Genomic DNA, 11,036 nt, shown 5'->3' on the forward strand with positions numbered 1-11,036 from the left:
GGAAAAGAAATGGCCTCCCACTAGTATACTCATAGAATTTTACACATATGCCCCTTCATCGCCTGCTACTGTAGATAAAGTCATAAATCTGGAACATGACGAAACCCTTTTACAAAAACCAACCCCCCATCGAGCACCACCTGGTCGCCACACTGCATTACGCTCCCAACTATCAGCCTGCAGTCACAACACTCCACCTGTTAACCTCAGATGTCCACCCATCACGGCAACCATCACAGCCTCCCCTGTATCTTCCTATGATAGCCTCGCAGGATTTCACCAGGGCCCATGAGGATTATTATAACATTGCACTGGTTGGTGTTGGTGTAGGACTTTGAACAAGTGAGGAAGATGTCTTCAACTTGAGACATGGAGGCTCTTTTGCCAAGGCCACCTCCTTGGATGCTGTCTTCAATAGGCATGAAACATGAAAAGAGAGAGACAGAGACGGAGACAGACAGAGAGATCCTATGAAAACATATTTTCGTTGACAGCCCTGCAGCCCTGCAGTCCAGCTTGGATGCTTCCTCTATATTCTTGGGCTATGAGGTCATCATCAAGTAGTGGCTCATTCAGGGGAATTCTTTGGATGCACATATTGTGCAATTGCATATGTGCAACTGCTTTTCGAGCACTTTTAAATGGGTGGTAGTGCAAGGTGCCGCCTGACTCATAAAGACAGCAGAATCTGGATTCCAGTGTCCCATATGTCTGTTGCATCCCAACACGTGTCTTTGTGTGGCTGTTGAAGGCGTGCTTGCCTGCAGTTCTTGGCCAGCTCAGTAGTCATTAGAAAAAGCTCCACAGGTTTTAAGTATCACCTGGAATGATAGAAGTACGTGTAAAGCATTAATCCAGGCAAAAAAATAACTTTAAAAATCTTGTTCATAAACAATTAACCATCACATTATTTTAATACCCATTTCTTGATTATGGAATTAACCTTCACTTTACTCTCCAATCTATATCATTTTCATACAGATAAGACTTCCCCCTCTTAAGAAAATTCTTCATATTATACAGAAACAATTAAGCTTTTCAAGTACACTTGCTTAATAACTTTTATGTTTACTGGAGACAAACTTGAAAATATAATATGAAAAAAAAAGCATTTCATAGGTGACACTGATATACAGACAATTACGTGCAAAATTTTTGCTAAAAATTTTTTGCACCAATTTTGCAATGCATTATCACTAAAAATAAACTGGTAATATAATTTGATAACTTAAGAACATAGTAGTTAGTTTTGAAGTTTCATACACATCAGATGAAAATCAATACTCAGAAAAAAATGAAAGGTCAAAAGGTTCAGGAATTCATGGTGAGGTAGACATTCAGTGGATCAAGCTAATCTCTGAAGACCCTTTCCCTGCACAACTTGTCGTGTTCCACGGCACACAGGAATTCCATAGGAATATTTTATTTTTATTTTTAGTTGATAGTAATGTTTATAAAGAATAAGCACAAAGATTATATGTGATGCTTAAAGGCAGCTTAAAATGCAAAGTTGGCTACAAAAGACTTAGTAACTTGTAAAGAAACAAGAACTTTTATCAAGAGTAATGCAACTTAAGTAATATCCGTCATTATATTGAAGAAATTTTATCTTTAATTAATGATGAACCATCAGTGCATCCAACTTATAATTATTCCTTTTCCATCTCTGGCTTCATACAAGTTAACTTATAATCATACCTTTTCAATCACTGGCTTTATACACATTAACTACAGCTGCTTCATCTATCTGGTCCTTGCTGCTCCTACCACACACCACTACAAAATTCTGTTATCGCAATCGCATGCCGAGCAGTCGTAACTTACCAGGCGAGTACTTACCAGCACCTATTACCTGGTTTTATAATTATTTGCGACGAATGGCGGAGGTGACATGTGGCAATAAGCTTGTATAATGCTTGTAGCTGGTTGTGACAGCGAAACAAGTTGACCATGAACAACAGAGTATGTGCAGCGGTAGCCAAACAAATTATGCTTAACTATCCAAACAAGTTGAGTTTGCAGTTGCTGAGTGTCAATCTGAAACGTTGGCTAAGCATCCAGGTACGCACTTGCACAATAAGTGACGAGCTGGGTAACCTGGGTTGTATAGCAGTATGCAGAAAAGGTCATAAGTCTGTTATGAACTGGATGCAGCTCATAAACCTTCTAAGAGTAGCTCAAAAGCCGTATGAGTAATGCAGAAAAGTTCGTATCGGATTATGAGTACTAGCGCGTCGATATGTTACGAATCGTGGAGAGGACTCCAAAGTTTATGAGCTACTCACAAGTAATAATAGTGGAACAACAACAACTCGTGGTACCACAGCGCCGAAGCATTTCGGTTAGATCTGGCTAGATTTTACTTGAAAAGTTTAATTCAGAGTTTTGTAAGAATATAATGGCAGTTACAAGGAGTGAAGTTGATTCTCTCGAATCGTAGGTCTGGTACATTGTTTATGCATGTGCTGGTCCCCAAGTGCTGGGTAGACAGGAAGCAGCACGACCCAAGGCCTCACCCAATTAAACCTAACCAAATATTAATTAACGAAACTGTCTTATGCCAAAATAGTTGAGTTAGATAGGTAAGGCTAGGTTTGTTTAGTCTAGATTGGTTTGATTTAGTTAGTGAAATGGGTTAGAGGGAAAAAGAGCGGGGATTCATTGGGCTGAGCGATTGGCAGCACTAAATATCTAAACTTGCACATTGAAAATATAGTTTTGCTATCAGAATAATGATTGAGTAAACAGTATTAAGCAATTTCATAACTGCAGGGCTGGCTCCATGCTGGAAAAATGTTCTGCTATTGGTCGGTCCTAGACTTCTTGTGACTGTTGTTGTAAGCCGAGGTGGACAGCTTCTGCCACCAAGGTAAAATCCACATATATTCTTTTCGATGTATAATATATTAATAGATTCTTATTTCTGCATCTAGTACATTAACAAAATTTCTATATTTCACTTTAAAGTGATAACAACATATCTCTGTTATCGCGATAGGAGTTAGCGGAAAAACAGCGTAGAGCCTTTTTAGGAGCAGTTCATAAATCACTCAGTTCATAGCTAGGAGTCGCCTCATGAGTTACTCTACATAACTCATAAGTCTAGCTCCTAGCTATGAGAAGAATTTGAAAGTTATGAGTAGCTTTAAGAGGAGCTTTTGTGAAGTTTTCTGTATACCGGCCCATACTCACCATATATACAACGTGGAGGACAATCTCGAGTCTGGACACAATCTCTTTACAATTTGTATATATATATATATATATATATATATATATATATATATATATATATATATATATATATATATATATATATATATATATATATATACAAAGCCTCCACCGCCGTGTCTCATGACGCTACTCCACACTCACCTCCCCTCTGTCTTACAGGTAAAAATGCCCTGAATTTAAAGTTGTAATGGTGTGTGACTATATATATGCATTAGGGAAGACAGTGGCAATAATTTGAGGGTGAAGTGAAGTGCGATAAAGTAATTATAAGTGAAACTGATATGTATATGTTGGCGTCCATCAATGGGGAGACAAAGCCTTCCCCGCCGTGCCTCATGACGCCACTCCCCATTCACCTCCCCTTTGTCTTACAGGATGTAAATGATAAGTTAAGTGCATATTGTAGGTTAAGTGGGTACAGTCAGAGGGAGTAAGTCTAGTATGCCTCGGTGGTCGAGTGTGGTAGAGTAGTACGTGTCATGCACCTGTTCCCTGTTTGGGTGGTCATGTAAAGGCGGTCTTGGTATCGTATAGTTGTGCTTAGGGAGTGACGGTCTGTTTTCTAACTGCCTTCACTTAAACCTTCGACCTAGTATTATAATTCTAAATTAGAATTTTAGGAGAGAGCAAGTGCCTGTCAATTAATTGTGAGTGTATGGTGAAAAATCTGGGTGTTAAGTTCTGTTCTTGTTCCCTTAAGTTCTTATGAATTGAATTGTGAATTAATTACGGTGAAATAGTAACTCAATAAAATTTGTTCGTTTTGTAAGACAAGGTGAGCTGTCATTTATTTTCCCACTTACACCCACCCCTTTTGTTAAAACACGAACTACGTCTATGAATTACTCCGAAAACACATCAGTACCTGTAAACAAAATAAGGGTAACGCTACCAAATAATTATTTATTAATGTTCTCAAGTAACCAAAGGATAAATGAAGAATTCAAGGTAAGGCAAAGAAACATCATTATAGAAACTATTATATATTTATTTAGTAAAGAGTTAAAGGGTAAAGAAAAATTTAAAGTAAAAGTTAATGAAAACTAAAAACTAAACTATAAAAAAATTAAGCTACCGCTGACCCCGGCACCACAAACACAAGTCCTAAGTATTCGTTTTATGGAGTTTTCAGCAAGAAAGAAATAGGTGAGAATGTGCTCTACGCAGATTATTTAGGATTGTGTATAGTCCAAGGTGTTAGGTGAAAGAAACTGTCATAAGTATAATTAGTGAACGACTCAAGACCCTGTTCATGAGAGCAAATTGTATATGTGCGTACATAAACGAAACAACCAGTTTTAGATCGGAATATTAAAGACAGAGAAATTAAGAGGAAACTGAGATGAATTGCAGGAAGACTCAGAATCAGCATCTGATGGACAGCCTCCCCATATAAACTGAAAATGTTTGCTATTGAGCCATTTATGCATATGATCATTTTGATCGTGCAAGTGTTTCATGCAATACTTGTAATATAGCATGAATAGTAGAATATGTCCTTAGAGTGAACGTTGCTACTGATCTGTTGTTGAACCAAAAAAGAAAGCGAATATAAAGGATGATAAAGAGAACATTAGCAGCAACCTAACCGTGTCAGCCTTCCCATATGTTGCACGCCTACAGTATTTGAATTGTAGCATCAGCTGTCTACTACCTAATCCTGGATGATCATTCATTAAATTATATATCTGATGTAAGTATTAAGCTCCACGTTAATTTTGCTGCTGCCTTTGTTTCTTTGTTATTGTCTTTTTCTTTTTTTTTTTTTTTTTGTAAAATTACTTCTCATACACATTAAAAATCTATTTTGATACTCTGAAAAAAAAAACATATATATATATATATATATATATATATATATATATATATATATATATATATATATATATATATATATATATATATATATATATATATATATATATATATATATATATATATATTTGCTCTAGTAATACGTCCTGGCTTCCATCCATGTTCGCTGTCACTACTCACCAGCTGTTGATGCAGGTAGGGCCTATGATGTTATATATATATATATATATATATATATATATATATATATATATATATATATATATATATATATATATATATATATATATATATATATATATATATTTATTTATTTATTTATTTGCTATTCTTGTTATCTTTTTACTAATAAGAAAATTAAATGTTTATCTATTAAGTAAACGACAAAATTAGTATTATTGTGTGCGTGCGTGTGTGTGTGTGTGTGTGTGTGTGTGTGTGTGTGTGTGTGTGTGTGTGTGTGTGTGTGTGTGTGTGTGTGTGTGTGTGTGTGTTGAAAACATATGTTCGCTGACATTTAGTCTAACATCCATTTTAGATAAATATCAACATAAGCATGAGAACCATAAAAACATGACTTTTGTCTTTTCATTAAAATTTTATAAATGCCACATCCATCACTGAACTGCTAACAAAGGGACCGTGAAACAAAGTTCAACACGAATCATCTCCCTCCACGTATCAATATGTCATTAGAGTTAAGAAACAGACACTATCCCACTGTAACACAACTTTTTTGATTGCTCGATTACGGGTCCGCTTACAGCGCTGATTCTCTCTCTCTCTCTCTCTCTCTCTCTCTCTCTCTCTCTCTCTCTCTCTCTCTCTCTCTCTCTCTCTCTCTCTATATATATATATATATATATATATATATATATATATATATATATATATATATATATATATATATATATATATCTTTTTCAATGAAGGAGAGGCACCGGATAAAGGCAACAAAACTGAAAAAATAAATAAATAAAAAAGGCCCACTGAGGTGCCAGTCCCCGACAGAGTCGAAAGTAGAAGTAAAAAATTACGGGATATGTGTCTTGAATCCTGTCATAGGAACCTAAAAATACAGAACCAAGCACGGAGTTCCAGAGTTTACCAGAGAAAGGAATGAATGATTGAGATTACTGGTTAACTCTTGTATTAGAGAAATAGACAAAATAGAGGTGAGAGAAAGAAGAAAGTCTTGTGCAGTGAGGGCACAGGAGGAGGGGAGGCATGCAGTTAGCAAAATGAGAAAAGCAATTAGCATGAAAATAGCAATACAAGATAGCAAGGGATGCAACATTATGACGATGAGAAAGAGGTTGAAGAAAGTCAGTTCAAGGAGAGGAGTTGATAAGATGAAAAGCTTTTGATTCCATACTGTCTAAAAGAGCAGTATGAGAGGATTCTCTCCATACATGTGAACCATACTCCATACATGAACGGATAAGACCCATGTACACAGTTAGCAGCTGGGGGGGATGAGTAAAACTTCATAGAAGCTGTTTTAGCTAGAGATAAGATGTGAAGTCTCCAGTTTAGATTATAAGTAAAAGACAGACCGAGGATGTTCGGTGTGGAAGAGGGGGATAGTTGAGTGTCACTGAAGAAGAGAGGATAGCTGTATGAAAGGTTGTCTTCAGTTAATAGATGGAGGAATTGAGTTTTTAAGGTATTAAAATCAGAAATTTTAGAGAGAACAAAAGTCATGCGTTCTGTGGCTTCCCTTCGTAAACTGTTTACTTCCTGAAGGGTTGGACGTCTAAAAAGAGATGTGGAAAGGTACAGGGTGGTATCATCAACGTAGGAGTGGATAGGACAAGAAATTTGGTTTAGAAAATCACTGATGAATAATAGGAAGAGAGTGGGTGACAGGACAGAACCCTGAGGAACACCATTGTTAATAGACATTTAAAAAAGAACAGTGACCGTCTACCACAGCAGCAATAGAACGATCATGGAGGAATCTCGAGATAAAGTTACAGAGGAGGATAGAAGCCGAAAGAGGGTAGTTTGGAAATCAAAGCTTTGTGCCACATTCTATCAGAAGTTTTTCATATGTCTAAGGCAACACAAAAGTTTCACCAAAATTTCAAAGAGGATGACCAAGACTCAGTAAGGAAAACCAGAAGATCACTAGTAGAACGCACTTGATGGAACCTGGCGATCAGATAGAAAGTGCTGAAATGAAAGACGTTTAAGAATCTTCCTGTTGAGAATACATTCAAACACTTTAGATAGGCAAGAAATAAAAGCAATAGAACGGTAGTTTGAGGGATTAGAACGGTCATCCTTTTTAGGAACAGGCTAAAAGTAGTCAAGTTTCCAGCAAGAAAGAAAAGTAGATGTTGATGGACAGAATTTGGCTTTCGCAAGGTGGAAGTACGGAGGCACAGTTTCGGAGAACAATAGGAGGGAGCCCATCAGGTCCATAAGTCTTCTGAGGGTTTAGGCCAGTGAGGGTATGGAAATCATCATTACGAAGAACTTTAATGAGTAGCATGAAGTAGTCGGAGGGAGGAGGAGAGAAAGGAACAAGACCTGAATCATTCAAGATAGTGTTTTTAGCAAAGCTTTGAGCGAAAATGGCGGATGGCTTCATAGCTGACTAGCAGCTCCCTGTCGAAGGCGCTATACTTCCTTTGGGCGGGCTCTAGCCATTTACTGTAAAAGGCGATAGGTGTGAGGGTGCCTTGCACTTCCTACTAGACGACTGTACCTACAGCGTCGTCCTCGTTGGTGAGGACGGTGGGTGCATCCAGCACGGAATGGGCGAGTAGAGCGAGCCCAGTGAGTTTGTTCTTCACCTGCATGAAGACGGCGTTAGTCACAGGTGGCCACTGGAGCGGTTTATGGGACGTCTTTTTCGTTCCCTTCAGGTCATGAAGTGGGGACAGGATGGTGGCTGCCAAGGAAACGACTCGGTGGTAGAAGATGACGAGCCCCAGGAACTGCTGCAGCTTTTTCACCGTCGTGGGGCGTGGGAAGTCTTGTATGACCTCAACCTTTTCCTAAAAAGGGTGACCATTCTAATCTCCCAAACTACCGTTCTATTGCTTTAATTTCCTGCCTATCTAAAGTTTTCTAATTTATCCTCAACAAGAAGATTCTTAAACATCTACCTCTTCACAACCTTTCTTCTTTCTCTCACCCCCTGTGAGAGCTGTCAGTGACTCGATCCATGTAAATAACTTCACCCTGAAGGAATTAGGTAAAGCACAGCATGAGCATAAAGTATGGTCTAAGGTCATACATGCTCTGGAGTCAGGCAAAGAAGATGATCTTCCACATCTACATATACCATTCTCTCAATTCTTCATGTCACCAGACAATATTCTGTGTCGACATAATCCCCAAAAGGGAGATTCTAGTAAGCAATACATCATTCCTGAGAGTTTAGTCGCACTTGAAGTGCAGGACACCCTGAAAGAGAGTGAACTCTACAAGCAGCGCTTAGAAACTACTATTGGCCTACATTGTGCACTGACAGAAAATTATGTTGACAAGTGTATATCATGTGCAAAACACACGGGTGTTGTAAAAGGACCAGCCCCAATACTGGAATATCCACTACCTGAGCGACCTTGGGACATTGATCTTCTTCAATTACCCAAAAGTCAAAATGGCTCATAGTACCTACTTGTGTACGTAGACCATTTTTCAAGGTTCGTGGTTCTCTCACCTTTAAAGGAAAAATCTGCTGAATATGTAGCGCATGCGCTAGTAACTAAATTGTTTTGTCCATACTCAGTGCCACGAGTGTTGTTAAGTGATAATGGAACCGAATTTCGCAATGAAATCCTACAAGGTATATGTACACAGTACATCAAATACACCTATATTGTGGCTTACCATCCTTCTTCAAACGGACTGGTAGTAAGAGCAAACAGAAAAATCCTGGAGGTTCTTCATCCAGTTGTAAACAGTCTGGGAGGATTGGTTACCACATGTTGCTGCCAGTATTAACAGTTCAATGTGTGATAGTACTGGGAAATCCCCACTATGTACTGTATGGTGAAGATAAAAATCTTCCTTATGATATGATGGCAAGTCCACTAGCTCCAACAACGTAGATGTCTATGTTAAACAACGTATGCATGTTTTCAAGGATATTCATGCTAAAGTCCGAAGTAGGCTACAAGCTTCTATGGCAGAAATGATGGCTCGACAACACAAGCGTGCGACCCTTGTTGGAGACAGGTTGGAGACACAGTTAAAGTTCTTCATCCAGACCGGACCTCCAAACTTTCTCCAAAATTTAGTGGTCCATGCTTGGTTGTCTGCCAGTTACATGGTAACAAATTTGAGGTGCATGACCCTCTACTTAACACTGTTAAGATAGTACACAAAGATCGGCTTGTGAAGACTAATTCTCAGATCGAGTCATCAATAGAGAGTACTAATACTGATTAGATTACAAACCATAATTCTAACAGCACAAAGACGCGTAGGTATAACCTACGCTCACGCAGCTAATTGCCTGCATTACTTACAAATGGCACTGGGCTTCCTGGTTACCTACTTGAGCATGCTGCAAGTGCTACAAGCGTCCACGACGTTGCATGTCAAACCGGGGGCTCTCACCACACATCCTGGGGAGGTAACCTTAATAAAAGATGTTCTTCTGGTTCGATATCCTTTTTCTACCTTATTTTCCGTACCTTCGGACCTCGACACTGTCTCAAAAACTTTGGATAACTCCTTACAGGAACTGGAATCTTTACTTGCTCATGAAACGCATGGACGGACGCAAGTTTTCACTCAAACCATAATCAAAGCTCTAACAGCAAGGGAGAATTTTTACATGGCAAATTGAACCAATCTCAGCATGACTACAACCTTTATCCGGTGCACGCTCACCACAATCCACCACCACAATAATTTCTTCCGGGGCCGCGGGATACGACCTTCTTACCAACGCCTCCACGTCCTGCGCCAACTGGGACAGCGTCTCGCCCCGCTCCCAGAGTCCTCTTCTTCAGACAAGCCACCTCGGCCTGGTGGTGGTGCCCGAAGCGGCGGCAGAAGGGAGGATTGACTGAGCCCCAGCCTGCCACCAGCCGGGCTCAAGGGAGGGGTTCCGATAGCTCCTCAGTCCCCTGAAGCAGCTACCGGTTCTGACACGACGCTGCGAGGCCCCCGAGCCGAGGGTCCTTGCCAAGGGCCCCAGGCAAGCCCCAGCAGGTCCGTCATCCCGGCGGTTCCCGCCAGAACACGTGGGGCCGCCTGTTCCTCCGCGCCGCTGCTTCTCCGTCCTCACCTCCTCCCTCAGGCCCTGGACCTCACCTTCCAGAGTCTGCACCTTGTCCAGCAGTTCATTCCTGACGCTGTCGCAAGCCTGGTCGGTGTACTGCTGTGTTTCCGCCTTCAAGGACGCGAGGCTGCTCTGTAGCACATCCTGAAGATGGCAGACTTGGTCGTCCGCCCATTAAGCCTGCTCACGTGCCAGCTGATCGGTCCTTTCAGCCTGCTCACGTGCTCTCTGAGGCACAGGCTCACTGCACAAGCTCACTGCCACTGCTATTTCCTGCCTCATACCAGCCAGCATTGCAGCAATCAAGTCCATCTGGCCTGGTTTAACTTCATTCGAGCCGCCCTCGGCCCCGTCATGGCGGCCATCTTGTGACTCCATGATGACTCACCGTCTCACTGCTCACTGTTCCCCGGATCCCATTCTATGACACCACTTGTTGCGCCCACCCCTCACTCCGGGCGGGCGTGTTATCCACACGGGCACGGGTCGAGAAACTAGAGCAGCGGGGCCTCAAATAAATCACACTCTGAACGCCGGTGTACCAGTCTGTATTTCCCCCGTCTGAGATTCCCCCAGGGGGAAATCTGGCCCAGGATAAATCTCCCCCAGGGGAAAATTTGACCCAGGATAGTATTCCCCCCTCCTGGCCAATATTCCCCCCGCCCCCATACACATACACAACCACCAGATCTTCAATAATAAGGGAGGATCCAGGAAGCATGAAGTGAACGTTTAC

The 11,036-nt window shown here is 40.6% G+C and overlaps 1 protein-coding gene across 1 annotated transcript; it reads right to left on the bottom strand.

Annotated features, from left to right (window-relative positions):
* Positions 1-233: 233 nt before the first annotated feature.
* On the bottom strand, positions 234-8,677 carry LOC135108211 (uncharacterized). Its single transcript, XM_064018988.1, has 4 exons — positions 8,621-8,677; positions 7,770-8,057; positions 6,790-6,808; positions 234-409 (listed from the first exon to the last, which is right to left on the bottom strand). The coding sequence occupies exons 1-4, from the start codon at positions 8,675-8,677 to the stop codon at positions 234-236; spliced, it is 540 nt and encodes a 179-aa protein (XP_063875058.1).
* Between the last annotated feature and the right edge of the window lie 2,359 nt (positions 8,678-11,036).

Source organism: Scylla paramamosain, chromosome 16 (assembly GCF_035594125.1).
Source record: "Scylla paramamosain isolate STU-SP2022 chromosome 16, ASM3559412v1, whole genome shotgun sequence".
Lineage (NCBI taxonomy): Eukaryota > Metazoa > Arthropoda > Malacostraca > Decapoda > Portunidae > Scylla > Scylla paramamosain.

What these genes read in the sequence shown, in the direction of transcription:
- LOC135108211 (XM_064018988.1), bottom strand. Translation starts at nt 8,677, where the DNA reads ATGAGCCATTTTGACTTTTGGGTAATTGAAGAAGATCAATGTCCCAAG. An exon ending in AATGTCCCAAGGTCGCTCAG is followed by an intron (nt 8,058 to 8,620) that starts GTAGTGGATATT and finishes CACCCTTTTTAG; the next exon opens with GAAAAGGTTGAGGTCATACA.